At 40.6% G+C, this 17890-nt stretch overlaps 1 protein-coding gene across 1 annotated transcript in view; it reads right to left on the bottom strand.

Annotated features, from left to right (window-relative positions):
* Window positions 1-6763: 6763 nt before the first annotated feature.
* The window catches only part of LOC124577428, a 98046-nt gene continuing 86919 nt past the window's right edge, over window positions 6764-17890 (bottom strand). Inside the window, exon 4 of the mRNA XM_047131222.1 lies at window positions 6764-6933. Within this exon, the coding sequence (XP_046987178.1) occupies window positions 6834-6933 (100 nt within the window). The 3' untranslated portion in view covers window positions 6764-6833. The remainder of the gene's footprint in view (window positions 6934-17890) is intronic.

Genomic DNA, 17890 nt, shown 5'->3' with positions numbered 1-17890 from the left:
CCAGCCTTATAGCCCGCACAAGATACGGTGGCTGATGTGCAGTGACCACTTTCCGTCCAAAGCGCTGGGCGAGTTGATTTGCTTGTTCTGAAGGGGAGGCCAACAAGCGTTTTCCACCCTTCGGCTGGTCAACGATGACAGAATCAAGGCGCACGCTCTGCAGTCTTTCTCAACAATTTTACAGAAACTGTTTTGTAAAAATTTTCGCTTTTGCTTTACTTATAGCTTTATATGTCAGGTTCAAGATGATGTGCCCATCGTTTCGTTAATGGCCATAGTTATTATGATATTTACGTAAGTAAGACACTGCGCGAGATTCAAGAAAGTTTGCAATGAAAAATAGAGGTCACTAAGATCTTGTGTTTGGTACATATTACATAATATATTGATGAGTATGAAATTTAGCTAATGTATTGAATTTTTCTTTAGACCTGAGTAGAGGTGTGTGTCAGTCACTAATCTCGAGACGACTGATCTGATGACGCACACTCGTTTGCCATCGCGCTGCATCAGCGATAAACCCGAGTGAAACACCCATAACATTCCTCATATTTCGTAAATTGTTTCATATATCTAAATGAGATTTTGGCAAATGATAGCACGCAAAGAGGAGAGTATGTTCCCATATCGATATTATGTAAAACTCCATTATCTATCGTGTTATTCCAGTAACTACAGATGTTTTCAATGAAAGAATGTAATTTTAACGGCCATTGGTAGCTTGTGCAATGAGAAATGCTACGGGTTTTATAACAACATAACTGAAGACTTAACATGTTTTTTGTACCAAGGACATGGTTTTTCATGAACTTACTTTTCCTCAGTTTATCACTTAATAAACTCAACAAACCACTGTTTCAGAATTCTCTCGCAATTGTGTCCACACATGTTAGTGAGGTGAGATTGTAAACTACGTTGTGGTTTGCCGAAAGAAGCAAATTTTAACATGGCAACCAGAGAAATGCTTAGCTTTTACTCAAAATTCGCCGCTCATGACACTTCTCTGAAAGTTACAAATGGTTAACAAGCTAGTCAAAAATAAATCGCTGCATTTATTGACGGAATTCTTTTTAGATACTAACGAAAGCAGAGGTGGCAGAAGATCTTTTTGAATGGTCACCATGCAAGTGTGGGCGTGGAGAGGTCCCACTTAATATTTACAAAAAATGTAAGGGTAGGCTTCAGTTTAGAATGGCACGTCCCCTCCAACCCTCGGCATTTTCCCTACAACGCCTGCCTGTAAGCCCCACCACTGCCGCTCTCCCCTCCCATGCCCTGCCATCTGTGCATGTACCGGCCATGGCATTCTCCACAGGCTATATCAGAGCATACTTTCAGGTCAGAGGGGATGCAACGTCATACTCATAAGTGGGCTCATTCTGCTACGTTCTTTATAAATATGACTCGTTTTATTATCACTGAAATAACAACACACACCCTTGCAACTGCTGAGGTTTCATTTCCTTTCATCCTAGCCTTCTACATGCTTTTTTTTTTTTTTGTTTGTTTAACAGTGTCAGTGCAGATAAGGAGCTCAAGCTCGAATTGGGGCAGGATGTGAAAGGAGATAGGTACGTTTCAAAGGAACAACCATGGCATTGGCCTTAAGTTGGGAGTACTTCAGTATGGATGGGCGGATGGAGACATTCGCCAGCCGGAGTGGCTGAGCGGTTCTAGGCGCTACAGTCTGGAACCGCGCGACCGCTACGTCCGCAGGTTCGAATCCTGCCTTGGGCATGGATGTGTGTGATGTCCTTAGGTTAGTTACGTTTAAGTAGTTCTAAGTTCTAGGCGACTGATGACCTCAGAAGTTAAGTCCCATAATGCTCATAGCCATTTGAACCTTTTGATGGAGACTTTCGCCTGAATGTGAGTTCATTGTCTCGGCCATTGAAATTCGTCAGCAGTTGACAACATACTTGCCACGTGTTTCGCCGTATTGGAAGCTGTTTCTGAGTGCTGTTATGCATCAGTTTGTGTTTGCCAAAGACGACACAATACATACAACATTTATCATTGAAAAATACTGAAGAGCATTTAGTGAGGCTTGTAATGTCACCTACCTGTTTTTGTGCCTCTTAAGTCTCCTGGATGTTTATCTTCCTACGATTATTCTGATGTTGTAAATAGTTGTTATAAATTTAGAGAACAGTTTACTTTGTCATTCTCATCACGTTTTCACACTTAACTCAGTCACGATGATCTTGCTTGTAATATGTTAATATAGGTTTTTCAACACACATCATTAACTTACGTGGGTTATAAGCAGTTTGACAAACTTTAGCAAGTGGCAAAAACTAACACAGTGTACTAACAGAACGTTCATCACCAACCGACTAATAATATAATGACTATATTGATCAACGAAAATACATATTCATATTTTGACTATCGCACACTGACTTAGCATTTTATGCATTGATTGTAGAACCCGCACTGACTGTCTCTGTGTGCGATGTCCTACAGAGACGCACGTGTTACAGAAATTACAAACTGTTTACATAAAAAGATATTACACCTTAAACATTAAAATTAAAGAAAGAAAAAGTAAAAATTACAAAGACAGAACAGACAGTGAAGTAAATTTGTCAAACCAAAAGTTGTCTTTTTCATAAAACGGTAAAATAGTAAAACTATTTTGTGGTATGGAAGTTTTAACGTGCACTGATATTTCCAAAGCCCTCCAAGAATTTTCTGGAAATTTAAAGTTTATAATTTGAATACTTTACGAACTTACGTAGTACCCTAGGAAAGTTATACATTTTTGGGAGCAGAAAAATTGGGGCAACTAACCTATAACAGTGGATTCTTAACAAGATTTCATAATAAGATTCAAGTATTCGGTATACGTTAATTCTGAGTAAGTACAATTTTTGAAATTTAGTTTTTGCCAATAGTAAAATGTTTGTACAAAGTGAAGAATAGGGATTTTCCAATAAGAAGTGTCAGTCTATCATTAGTAGCATCAAATTTTGAGGTACACACTGTTTACAGGACTAAAATTGTAAATATTTCTTTAAATACAATGTTTACATATAGACTAAATCTACTGTTAGCCTGAAAATTGTGCTGTGAATAAAAAGGTTTAGTGAAACACTCCATGTATAAGAATTTAACAGTTTTATGTAATCATATTGTAAGCATTAAGTGTATGATGAAAATAACGAAAAATTACTTCTTTAAGCGGTGTAACTGCAGCAAGTGAACCTTGCTGTGTCTCAGGCTGTCACTTTTCCCTTCAGGTACACGAGTCGTTCCCATTTCTTTATTAATGAAACCTCTTTAAAGACCGACTGCTTCAGTAACACATGATGGGAAGCCTCAGTTAAACTGGAATTCTCGCTTTGAAATATCCAAATTTACTAAAAATTAAATTAGAAGCAGATTCGGAACTTTTATTTGAACCCTTAAAACGAGTTGGATGTTGTGTACTGGTGGAAGTGGTAAAACGGTTCCGGACAGGGGACCGCAGGGTACGTTATTTGAATTTCAGTAAAACTTACATGTTTTTTTTTGCGTTACTGGGAAATATGAAAGGGGTCCATAAGAAAAGTTTAGTTAATAAGTTCTTACACTGAATAAATGGAGACAAATCGTTGTACAACGAGAGACCTCAATCAATTCTAATAGCAAGAAGTATTCTAAAAATAACCTATTAAAGGTGCTTAGCAACACAACAAGGCACAACATTAGTGCGTATATAGGGTGAATATTAAGGAAGGGGACAACATTCAGGAGGTGATTCCTGCAAGGAATAGAAACAGAAAGATTCATGGTAATGCAAGTCCGGAAATGAATGGTGAGTCTGCAATTAGACAATTACATTACACATTATATGGTATTAATTTATTATTTAATGAATGTAAATTTGCCATCGTGGGTGGAACTTATGAACGTCGTTGTTCTGTACATTATATGTTGTGTGGTTTCACTTAGGTCGAAGCATTATGGTCCGATATTGATTCCAGAAGCAAGCTGCGACTGTTTACGTATACGGCCAAGCATGTGGAAACGTTGGAGACGCTACACAGTTTGATGTAACCACTTATCCTGCTAGACAGCACCAGCCAACTCTCACAACCATTTACATCAATTTTTCGATGTTTGTGGGTTGTTTTCAGCAGACGACAGCCATTATAGGTTTCCTGTGGTCAGTACACCTTGAAAGGAGTCTACTGCGACACACTTATATACGGCGCCCAAATGTTGTAATGATACTAATGTACACTAAAATGAAACTATTATATTTCAAACGATGTACGTCTCTGATGGGCTCTGTAACGCGGTTCGCTTACTGTGCACTAACCCCCCAAACTTGCTGCTTCTGGTCTAAGATTGTAGTGTTGGAGTAACAGAGCCCTTGACGCATGCAGTCTGTGAACGAAAAATGATGGATTAGTCGATTTTGTGGTGTGCACTGTGAAGCCACCAAGTGTTAAATTACAATGCAGGAATTACGAGTAGATGTGTTGTAGCAAATACCAACATGGAAGCAAGAAGTCTTCTCTCAAGCAAGTTAAAGATGTTAAATATTTATGACTCGTTTTGCCAGCACGTTAAAGTAGAAGAGTTGGCTGATAATTGGCAATTGTTGAGTAACCCCACAACGTACGTCAACAAATTTGATGTAAAGGCTACTTAGATATTTCCCTTTTGTAAAATTTCTAAGATTTGTTAACATAGGTATATGTAATTTGATGATTTGTCTTTAGGCTTTTTTTTAGTGAGGGTGCTGTATAAATCACATTGTGACTCAATTAGTAAAAAGGATGTTGTTTTTTTTTTTTTTTTTTTTTTTTTTTTGGTAATGTAATTTCAACTGTCAGTTGTTTCGGAAAGCCAAGCTTAACTTCGAATACAATTTCACTATGTATAAAGGTCAGTGTTAGTAACTCGCCGAATTCACCCTGTCCAGGTCATATGATTACAAAGACACTGAATATTTCTTAAATGTTTTCATTTATCAACCAAAATAATTTCATGTACATTTCAAATTACTGCCAGCATTGCACACCGCTGAGCCTATAGCTAGTATATTTTAGTCTTCTTCATGAGTGACCAGAATATATCGCGATCCACCATTGCTGCTTTAGAGGTAAGACAATTTTATTTATTTGTTATGTGCACAGGGACCAAAGTTACCAGCTCCGAACAGGGCCAGAGGATTCAGTGCCTAAGGGGCTGAATGTATTTTGTAGTGACTGTATCTCCTTATTGGTATTGGGAGTTGCATTGCCTAGTCAGTTCGTATAAAGTTTTGGCTAGCGATAACACAGGTAAGTGCGCCACTTGTAGTTACAACCCGCTACACGATAACTCCAGTTTCGTATGCATTCCCAATTCAGGCTTTCACACAATGTAATACCAAGCAGATTTTTAAAGATAGTTAAAACTTCAATGAAGAAACTTTTGGCAGAGATGACATCGTAAGTCTGTCATCTGTGGGCTACAGAAAATGCTCGTTGAATCGTTGATCATCGCATCAGTAACGGTTCAGGGTTTATTGGCGACCCCCTACTTGCCTACTTAATGGACTCACGGACATTGAATCCCTATGGGACACTGTGCCTCTTTTGCTGGAGACTGTGCCTTTAGCAATTCAACAGTTAATGTGACTGGCACATGATGGAGCACCAGACCACTTCCGTACCATTGTGTCTCACCTCGCCAGCAGCATTATCCACTTATGGATAGCAAGACGAGGCCATCGTAGCTAGCCACAGCGATCGTCGGACTTAAACCGCCTTTATTTTGACCTGTGGGGGTATCTTAAAACTTCTGTGTATGCTGAGCCAGTTCGTGATGTGCAGACCCTTGAATAGCATGACCGAGCAGCCTGTGGCAATATTCCGCTATAGCCTGAGGCACATTGAAAAGAGTGATGCAGTCCATGATGCGACGTTTGAAGCTTGCATTACATCCTATGGAGGACACTTTGAACATAGTTTGTAAGATGGAAGAGATTAATACCATGTAATGGCATAACATAATCCATCCAGTTCCAGTTTCGCATCCTGCATTGGAGATCGTAACTCATGGACAGATGTTGAGGGAGCCTTTATCAGGCACTATCAAATGGCTGATGATAAGTGGCCATAACATTTTTTTATTTCTCCTGACTGTCGTGCTACGTCCGTCCATGAATATGGCAAATGTCTCCAGAGTCACTGACCAACGTCTGATGGAGGTGCAAGTAGGAATCGTCCACTTTTATTCGGGACTCGGGTGTTCATGTGCGTAGGTTCAGGTCAACTTTCGTTTCTGAGTACAGAGTTCCACGCATTATTCGGTTTAAAAGTTTTAATAATGTATCTTGAATCACTCATCGCTACGACACGTTTTCTAATGCGTGTAGCATATTTTATCGAGATATTGCCGATGAAGCCAATGGGCTTGAGTCCTGAATTGTGGGTCACTATAAGATACCATCTGACATACCATCGACAGTTTTGCAGAATGGTACAGAGTAGGAAGTCTTTAATGTTTTCTAGACTCTAAGTTTGAAACTAATTTCACAGAAGAGAAAATGCCAACCACATTATTTCTTTTTTCCAGAATTATGTAAAACATTATACCAAATCTGAATGTGCTTCCATCTGTAATATCTGGTTTATTCTCCTTGTTTGGGGATGAGGAACAAAATAATTTAGTTCTGATCATTCTTCTGCTTGGCATTCACACCAGAAAAGGAAATCCTAGTTCGGCATCAGAAAAGCTCAACACATTTGATAAGAAAATACTTTTATTTACACTTGTCCGTAAATCAAATTATTTTTAAAAATAAATAACCAGTGACTGTATAAATAAATAAATAAATAGATTAGGCGTTCCTTTCATCTGAGCTTTTTATGCCGGTTGGCAGCCTGCTGATCTCTGTAGATAGACGTAGTGTTGCTGTCGGGCATAAGTGGCGGCAGATATTCAACCAGCAACCTGAAAACACACACACAAACAAACGTAAGCCAGCTGTCACGCCAGTCTCAAACAATAGTAGCATTTTTCACTTTACCATTACACAACTTGATATTTGTATATAACGTACAACTGTCAAGTTACGGCTACTATTTATGCATTCAGCATGACATTCGGCGCGGTGGCTGATGGTAGCGATGTCAAGGGCGTTACGCATTTGCAGTCTCTCTAATCAGGCGTCGTGCCGAGCGTCAGCTTGGGCTGTGTGAAACTAGACGTTGTCTAACAAGCAAACAATCTAATATTCAAAAATGTTGTACTCAAATTTTGTTCACTGCAAAAATTTATAACAACGTTCACTGGTTTCAAATGCTAATCAGACATCAGAACTAAAAAGAACCGGAACAATATATAAATACTTAGTGAGAAATATGAGGTAAAAAAGAGCGCACATGTTGGACGAAACATACGTCCTTCAGGTAGTTTACAGGGCCACGTGTGATCTCATATTTTACAGTAATTATCCGCATTGTGTCTTTTCTGCGCTTTTTTTTATTTCTGACGATGGTTGGTTACCAGCAGAAACTGGGCAACTTTGTGACTAATTTTTTTGTGAATAAAACCACTGCAAATTTCAGCTATTAGGGAAACCGGAAAGCAATGTCATTTTTTAAATTAAATTCAAACAGATGAATAGTTAACAAGTTTTTATTTTTAATCAGTGATGCTGTCGCACTTGTGCAAACTTATAGTGCCGGATCGACAAAAATCAGTTGGTTTGGACAGAAATACCTGGAGGTGCCATTTTCACATTTTTTCCACTCAGAAAATGTTGCAGCGATCGGGCTCAATATCGATATTAATTTTTTCCAAGGTTGCAGTGTGGTCATGCTCCGTCGTGTTGCAGTCGCTGGGCACTTTCCAATTAAAGACTGATTTACACGATCCGTCTGTTCACACTAAGAGTCTGCATATTGTCCAGGTTTGAGCATTTCAAAATGAACGACTCCGCGAATATTCCACCGAACAAGCAAAAGCGCGTCTTTTCGGTGTAATCCTGGCTTAGCTGTACTTCGTGGCGGTTCTTTCGGAGAGAGCCATTGCCCTTTGAGTTTTGGACCATCACTGAGGATTCATTTTTCATCTCCAGTGTTCAAGCGATCAAAAAACGCTTCTGTATCGCTGAAGCACTAAGTTGCATGTGGTGGATCGGTTAGCTTCGTTTGTCGCCAACCTGCTGAAATGTTCTAGATGGCCGACCAAGGTTGGTTAGTAGTGTTTTGACAATTTCACGATTGGCTGATCCGGATTTGCTTCCACTTCCGCCCTTAGCATGCCACTGCCTACAGTTTTGGTCTTGCTGAACGACACGAATCGGAAAGATCAAAATTACCGGATTTGAACTTAGAAAACCGCCTTTGATTTGGTGTGGCAAACAAGTTACTCTAACCTTAAAATGTCCTTGGCGAGACATTGTAGTACAAGATGAGCTACTAATGACAAACAAATGTCGACTCGCGCAGAATCGACATTACTTTCCGGTCCCGCTAATACTTCACTACGCTTCTGAAAAAAAAGGTGTACTGTATCTACTGGGGTGTCACGAATCTGAAATTTGTAAATGCCATATAGTGATAATTACTGTATGAGTAGCTGACGATCTATGCCAAAGAATAAACAAATGCATTCTGTTGCAATATATTCCATAAACCTTCAAGATTCTGAGTGTATTTTTTTTTCCAGCTCTTGGCCTCGTAGAAGAAAGAACGACTGCCGGAGGTTCATCTTGCTGTAACAGTCTGTGTAAGTTGTAAACGAAACTAAAATATAGTTGTTCCTGATTTCGAACCTGTGTACGGTACATAATTATTTGTAAACCTAAACCTTGCTTGTCCTGAGCAGACGTGGCCTTAACGGAACATTGACCATTGTTAGGCATCATACTAGAAAGTAATTAGTAATTTTCTTTCATCTCATCTCCGAGACGTGCCGCCGGTTAGGACACTAAACTTTCTTTCAGATTCCACGAGCTATGCAGCCGCTACAAATAATTTAATATATTTCACTTTCAGTTTTTCTCAAGGTTTCGAGATAACATCGCAGGCAGAAAGGCCTGGTCACAGGATTCTAGTTCTAGTACAAGATTTCATCTGCAAAAGATTATGCTTGTTATATTGGCATTCGAGACGAAACCACGATCTGGAGTTATGGATTTTATTACTTCACATTGAACTGACATACGAAATATTATCTGGTGCTATAAGCACGTGAGTTTTAACTATACTTTTGATATATATATATATATATATATATATATATATATATATATATATATTGAGGAATATCTGTGATGATTCAAGAGAGAGACAATAATTATTTATAAGCCCGTAACCACCCTGAGTACTGAGCTAGTTTGCTGATTGCTGATCCGCGTCGGGCTAAATAAAATTAGATTACATTAAAAAGGTAAAAAATATGATTAAGGAACTTTATTCAAAGCAAAACAGAATAAATATAAGTGCTGAAATGTTTACATTACGCATGGAGAAAGTTTTTCCTGTGTTCCATTACGAAATTCCTCCCATTTAAAATACCTAGCCACATTATGTATCATAGCTTTCAGTTATGAGCGGAAGTTTTCATTTAATTTCAGTCCAGAAAAAGTACACGGAGCAAAACTGGATTTCGCCACATCGTTTCATGACATCTTGATGACAAGAACTGTTATATATTGGATTACATCATCAGCATAAATTAGCAAATAGTACATAACGTTGCAACAGTCACTGAACCTAAGTTACTCCGTCGATTCTGGTGTCAACACCATGATGTGGGAAACAGAGATAAATATTTTTCATGCATTGTAACCTTTGAAAGTAAGGTAAAATGCGTTTATCTCGTCCATGCTTTTCTGCTGTCGTGAATAAGGAAATACACTATTACTGACTATGATTCCAGAACAAACTACAGTTTTCATTGAGTGAGAAAAATATGCATATGTTCGAGTTCGTCCGTTTTTGATTCATGGGGGATGTATGATACATTGTGAACGTGGCAATATTGACGCTTTGTCTTTCCCACGAATTCTAAACAAAATAAATCATGAGAAAGGTTAGAGTTTACTGACTTTTCATCCAGGTCCTTACACAACAACTGTAAGAGAATTGGTGGCGGGCAAGTTGCATAAACAATCCTGGCATTCATCACAACATATTTTATCCAAATCGTCGAATATTTCAAACAGAATACAAGACACAAATTTGAACGGCACTCTTATTGTTAGTTTCTGAACTACTGCTCCAAGTTGGAGGAATAACATTGTGAGGAAGGAAACAGAATATTACCTTTGTCTCCATAAAAACAGACGAGCTATTACGTATGGATAAAAATTATTGACGTGGGTACCAAATCTGTACCAAGCTTTTATGCAAGGCCGAAAGGAGTTTAAAGTCGACCTTCATTCCTCGGGAAGGCAGATGGAAGCGCTACAGTCGCAGTAGTTACTCCTTTCGCTCACAGATGGCGCAAAAAGCTTCACACAAGCAAACGCGGTCTCTCTCTCCCTCTCTCTCTCTCTCTCCCTCTCTCTCTCCCTCTCTCTCTCTCTCTGTTTCTTCATTAAACATGGTTTACGTTAGAATGACGTGATGTGTACAACTGTGAACACCCAGAAAGCAATGATACGACATGTTTGACATATTAAACTGAAATTTCCGGTAGTTTATTACGCGCACATGGAATAAGGAAGAAGGGGGCGGTAAAAGTATTGAAAACAAGCATATTTTACGTAATCAATTTGCACATTTTTCATTCAATTGTTGGAAAATAAAATGAGACACTTAATCGTTCTAGAGAATAATAAGAATTTCTGGAAGATTACAAACTGTGTCTTATGCAGGATACTTCCCAGTTTTTCATTCACGTCAACCTTTTAGCTGCTTGCGTCTGCAGTTTAAAGGCGACAGTTTGCTGAAAATAAGCGAGATCCTACATAAAATTTCACTGTGACACGATAGTAGGCTACACATCGTCTGACACCTAGTGTCTACAATAGTATGTATACAGCCCTGAATTCATAATCTCTTCTAACTGTTTGGTGCTGTATTAGATAAATTGTAAAATATGTTAGGCTTTTCATCTTGCTTTTCCTTACCTATCATAGCACTAATTTGTTACTTTCTTTCATTTTTTTCTCATGTTTCCTGTTACCTTTTGGGGTCAACGAACCCATGACCTCTTCGCTACTGTAACAAATGCGCCAATGACAAAACTTTTTTTGTAACAAATCGTTACCAAATTATGACTCCCCAACCCACGTAAACTGAACTTGGAACCGCAGCTGTAGCCCATGCAACAGTTGAATTGTTCGTTACGCAGGGTGGGCCCAAAGTTAAGAAGGGGTTGTCACTGTGAATAACCTTTTTACTTATCATCGGCTTCCACTGATATTTGACAGCCTTAAAGACCAAGAATGGGAGTTCTGCACATTTTTCATCGATTGTCGGAAAATAAAATAACGTTACACTTATTGTTCCCAAAAATGGTAAGAATTTCTAGAACATTACAAACTATGTCTTATGTAGGATAATTTGCAGTTCTTCATTTACGTCAATCTTTTCAGTTGATTTCCTCTTACATAATTTGAGGTAGGTATAGGAGAAAAGAACAAATGAAAAAGTTGTTCACACTTGTAGCCTCTTCGTGACTTTTGGCCCTCCCCATGGGTTACAGAGCGCCGAACATCAGATTGGATGTTACTGTTAGTGCTGAAAGCCCACCACTGTTAGTATGGGGGCGAGAAGCACCAAATAAAAGACAATAGGAAACGTGGGTAAATTGCTCCTGCCTCCATATCCAAACATTTAACACCTTTTTCCAGGGCTATTATAAACGTCTTCCTCATCGAGGCTGGGAGACCTTCCCAGAAACCTACCGATCGTAGCGACCTTATACTGTATTTCAGATCCATTCCAAAAAAATTCCATGTGCAATCGCACCGAGTTTCTGATACCTTCATCACATCTACCATGTCCTTCCCCTATACAGACGCCACTCTTTTTGCACATAATATCCCCTTCAGTCATCCAGAACCCTAGTACGCTTACCAGGCACCTGCACCACTATCGTCCTTATAGGCCATAAACCTAAGTACGTCTTCACCGTCACGCCAGTCGTCTCGTCTTCATCGTTTTCTTCTACAAATGCTAGTTTTACGTCTTGATTAATATTTTATTATGATTACCTGAACAGAAGGATCCGGGCTGCTGGCAACACATCCCAATGGAATGTGAATAAATAATAAGAAACAAAATAAAAAGAACAAGAGAAATGGATTCTTTGCACTTTTATTTTCCCACAAATTAATATTTTGGGCTTAAGCCTGATTACGGGTGTTTACATAAGGAGCAGTTTGATTTCAACAAAATTCAGAGAAGACTAGGAATTGTCTTTTGATGTAAAGCTGTGCCTTTCCCTGCGCTATTAATTACGCTCAATTAGAGTCATCTGCTAAAAATATCTGGTGGTAACACTGTCTAGAGATATGAAGAGGAAGGATCGCATGAGCTCAGTTGTCATTAAAGCAAAGGGCAGGCTTAGATCTATTGCCAAGATACTGGACATCAGCTACTTTTCTACAAAAGATGTAGCTCACAAAAAAATTGTACATCATATAGTGAAATACTGCTTAATTGTAGGATTTTGTCATGTCAAGCAAGAAGTAGACATCAAGGGTATAGAAGGAAGGGCCGCGCGGGGTGGCCGCATGCTTAGGGGCGTCATGTCACGAATTACGCAGCTCCTCCCGCCGGAGGTTCGAGTTCTCCCTCGGGCATTGGTATGTGTGTGTTGTCCTTAACGTAAGTTAAAATTAGTTTGACTAGTGTTTAAGTCTAGGAACCGCTGACGTCAGCAGTTTGGACCCTTAGCAATTCACACACATTTGATCATTTTTAGAAGGAAGGGCGGGTAAACAGCCACAGGACTACGAGATTACGGCAGAGAGTAACGAACTCTGAAACTTTTCAAATGCCAGGAAGTCGAAGAAGTACAAAAGCAACTTTTAAGTTAAAAATTAGGGTTATTCTTCAGCGCCATGATTACTCATCTCACAGAGACCGTGAATATGCCTATAAAAAGCAGTAATTATTCCGACACAATTCATAAACGACACGAGGAGAAACCTTAATATATGGTATTATAAGAACCACACTCTGCCACGAACCTTACAGTAACTCGCAGGGTATCGATGAGGATGTGAATGTACAGCAGATGCATATCTTCCGGTGGTCTCAAATGGATAAGTTCCATTTGGTTCGCCACAACAAGTCCACACCCACTACAACCTACTTAAAACTGAGCGTTGAACCGGAATTCAAGTGTTAGTCTCACATGCAGGTCTGGGTTGGTCTTTTGCTCCTGCAGACGGTTTTAAAGTGTTAAGACGTTCCATAACAACTTACACGCTGGTGCCGGGTGAAATCTCATAATTCTTCATTCTAGAAATAACACTTAGGCGTAGGTTCAGCTTTTCTCCACAAAGCATTGCTTCCTGGGATGCCACTGTAGCAAGGGAACATAACTTCGCTAAAAAATATGAAGAGCCAAAGTAAGTGATACACCTGCCTAATATAGTGTAGGGGCCCCGTGAGCACGCAGAAGTGCCGCAGCACGACCTGGCATGGACTCGAATGTCTGAAGTACTGCTGGAGGTAAATGACACCGTGAATTCTGTAGGACGGTCCACAAATCTGTAAGAGTACGAAGGATGGAGATCTCTTCTGAACAGAACGTTGCAAGGCATCCCTGATAGGCTCAATAATGCTCATGTCCATCAGAAGTATGTAAACTCAGAAGAGTGTCCCTGGACCCATTCTGTAGCAATTCTGGACGTGTGGGGTGTCGCATTGTCCTGCTGGAATTGTCCAAGTCCGTCGGAAAGCACATTGGATATGAATGGATACAGGTGGTCAGACAGGACGCTTACGTACGTGTCACCTACCAGAGTCGTATCTAGACGTATCAGTGGCCCCACTCGCTTCAACAGCACACACCCCACACCATTACAGAGCCTCCACCAGCTTGAACAATCTCCTGCTGACATGCAGGGTGCATGGATTCATGAGGTTGTCCCCATACCCGTACATGTCCATCCACTCGATACAATTTGAAACGAGACTCTTCCGACCAGGCAACATGTTTCCTGTCGTCAACAGTCCTATGTCGGTGTTGACAGGCTCAGGCGATGCGTAATGCTTTGTGTCGTTCAGTCATCAAGTGGTCAAGTGTACACGAGTGGGCCTTCGGCTCCGAAAGCCCATATCGATGATGTTTCGTTGAATGGTTCGCACGCTGACACTTGTTGATGGCCCAGCATTGAAAGCTGCAGCAATTTGAGGAAGGATTGCACTTCTGTCACGTAGAACGATTATCTTCAGTCATTGTTCGTCCCGTTCTTGCAGGATTTTTCTGCGGCTGCAGCGATGTTGGAGATTTGATGTTTTACCGGACTCCTGATATTCACGGTACATTCGTGAAATGGTCGCACGGGAAACTCTCAATTTCATCGCTACCTCGAAGATGCCGTGCCCCACCGCTAACACCACGTTCAAACCCACTTCAATCTTGATAACGTGCCATTGTAGCAGAAATTCGTCGGAAATTAAGAAATGTTGCAACAGTGCGCTAGTTCCTCACAGAGCCAACGTCGTTTTGTCTTTGAGCAACGCGAGGCCTTACTGAAGTGGGACTGGAAATAGGAAAACATGATGGAAGAACAACGGCAATGGCGTAATGTGTACGGAACTTATCCACCAAAACGTACAACAACTTATCGTATTTGGGATGAATCTGAAACCGAAGGCACTGTTCAGGACGTGCATAAGGAAAGATCTGGCCGACCGAAGACGTCAGCAAGTCCAGGTTCCAGAGCTGCTGCGTTGCAACATTTCACTAAGTCACCTCGAAAATCTGTGAGCCAGGGTGCACGTGAAAGCGGGGGAAGCCGATCGAGCGTACGACGAATTCTGAAGGCAGCAAAGCGGAAAGTGTACATTCTAAGATAGCTACACGTTATGAGCGAGGACGACTCTAGCAGAAGGATGGAGTACTGCGGGTGGCATGCTTCGCGAGGACGAACGGTTCGCAGAGATGGTTATCTGGTCTGACGAGGAGCAGTTACAACTGAACGGTAATGTAAACCGCCATAACTGCGTGTACTGCGCTCCTGAAAAACCTCACGTCTACGTGGACAAACATGTTAATCTACCCGACGTTAATGCGCGTTGTGGTCTGTAATCGTGCGGTTTGATTGGCCCATTCATCTTTGAAGATACCGTAACTGGTGAGGTATATCTTCTTATACTGCAACCATCGACTTTACCTGCCATTCGAGAAGTGTTTGGAAATGAAAGACTTTACCTGCAGCAAGCTGACGCTGCGCCTCACTACCACAGATCTGTCAGAGCCCGCTTGGGTGAAAGTCTACCAGGACGATGTATGGGTCGAAGAGGGACTGTCGAGTATCCACCACAGTCTTCAGACCTTACACCTCTTGACTTCTAGCTACGGGGAACCGTGAAAAATGAAGTTTATCAACAGAAGGCAGCAACACTAAAAGAGCTTCGAGAAACCATCGAAGCGTCCTCTGCGGCTTATCACACCAGCAACACTGACGGCCATAGTTCGGTCAACAGTTCAACGGCATCGACGTTGATTGGCTGGTAGTGGGCGTCACTTTGGACACACAAAATAATCTTCTCCCAGTGCAAGAATTGTAAAGGAACGGCATTTTCTTCCACTAATACTCATTATCAAAGAGTGCTTATATTGTTCTGGATCCCTCTGTATGTGCCTCAAAATCAAAATTAATAGACCTAAGCAACTGAGGAATTATTATAAGTTAATGACTTTCGATTTACGATTTAATCACGCCAAACGCTTTGAAGAACAGTGCATCTCCTGCAAATGCATTTCACTTTAACGGTACCAGCAGAAAAATAAAAAAAAATAAAAAAAATAAAAAAGCAAAACAGCGATGTTGATACTTGGTACTTGGATAGCGCTACGATACAGCTTTAATGGCACACTCAAACGTTCCAGTCACTTATACGATATTTGTGAAACGCAGTATAAAAATATTTAAAGCAAAGAAATACAGCTACTGCTTAGAAACCGTTGACTTTGAACAATGGACAGAGCATGTTGCCGGTATGTCAAAAAGGTGTGTCAGAAACCTCCCACTCACTCCACTGTATAGCACTTCTCGTTCGGGCGTTAGGCGGCTGCAGTGGGGCAGAGTGAATGACAACTGGTGAGCGCGAAAGTTTGAAAATTGTACTTTCAGAATATCATAACTGCGTGCTGTCAGAATATTGGACCAAATTTTCGCGCGGGGTCGATTGCTGGAACTGATATCTTCCTAGTGTGCTTTTTTCTCCTTAGAACGTGGGGTCATGTTAGTGACGTTTCCTTGTAAGCATGTTACGATGCAACAGGTGTAGCATCAGATTATTACATGTTTTCTATCAAAAAACCTTTTTTCCACAGGTATGTACGTATATTATGTTTCGAACAGACTCTATTTCGGTTATTGTTTCGTTTCTATTCCGTATTTAAGTACTTTTTATTTAGTTTCATAATGCTTATTCTTTAATTCCCTGGATTTCTAAGCCCAAACGCAACACACCTCGATAATAGTCGCGCGCGTTAACACGCCCCTTTCGGCATTCGGGGAGACGCGCCGGCCTATTAACTATGAATGCCGGCATGAAGAAAGGGCGATTACGTCCCATCAGCATGCGCATCATTAGAGACAGAACATAAGCTAAGAATGTTTCAAGAATAGGTAACGAGGTGGGCCGTGCCGTGTCAAAGAAACGATCCTAGCATGACTTAAGGAAATCACGGAAAACCTAAATCCTAAAGCGCGGATTTGAACCGTCGTCCTTCCGAAACCGTGTCCCGTGTACTAATCACTACCCCACTTCACTCGGTGATGGGATGTGGTTTTTAAGCAATTTCCCACATACGAGTAGGTGAATGCCTGGCTGGTCCTCACGTCTCGCCTCAGTTGTACGTTTCACAAACATTTACAAAAAAGTATGCTCGCTTTTATGTAGGATAAAACTAATCGCAGACAAATTCCGTCAGTGGGGAAAAACGGGGTGGCGACAGGAAAGGCATCCGGCCACCCTCTACCACTAAGTCCGAGAAACATGCCGACCCAGTGAAGACACGTGATACTGGCCAGGAAAAAGAAGGAGACGCCCGCCATGTTCACAGAGATGCAGTTGCTGATTAACTTTTTCTGAGATACGTACAGATTTATTTTCATCTTTTCGGTTTTGTTTAGCTTTAATACCAATTCTCGCTAAGCAGGATTTCCATCGATTCAATAATGCCTCCAATTTAAAAAACTGTTTCATCTTTGCTCTTTTATTCTTCTTAGCTTAATTTTTTTTCGCTTGCTTCTCATCTTCGTTGGTACGCAAGTCAAACAGGGGTCGCGAGGATACATTCCTGCCATGCATTCTTCTTAAGAAGAACTTCAATTTCTTGAATTTCAGCGATTTATGATCGTACGTGCTTTTTTTTTAGATTTTATACGCTATCAGGAAATCTGCTGCAACGCCGCAGTAGACATGGTATCGCATGCTCGCTGGAGATTTCTCATTTGTGCTTTACTTACCCCTACGTTGTGACGGAAAACACTGTCGGCAAGAAGGAACAGGATGATAGAGCATGCGTAAGCACATGTATTAGGACATAGTACTAGAATGAATTCCATAGGACAAAACTGTAGGGGAAAAGAGGGATCGGAATGTATTCAACAAATTATTGAGTACCTTCCTTATGTGCTACTCACAACCAGATGAAGAGTTGAAATCACAACAGGAAGTTGTGGTGGGTCGCGTCATATCTACTAGTAAACTGATGGGGAAAATAGGTTATGTGTAGCTTTTTCCCGAAACAGTTAACA

The sequence above is a fragment of the Schistocerca americana genome, chromosome 1 (genome assembly GCF_021461395.2).
Source record: "Schistocerca americana isolate TAMUIC-IGC-003095 chromosome 1, iqSchAmer2.1, whole genome shotgun sequence".
NCBI lineage: Eukaryota > Metazoa > Arthropoda > Insecta > Orthoptera > Acrididae > Schistocerca > Schistocerca americana.
Note: the sequence above shows the minus strand (reverse complement) of the source record. Positions and strands in the feature narration are given on the sequence as shown.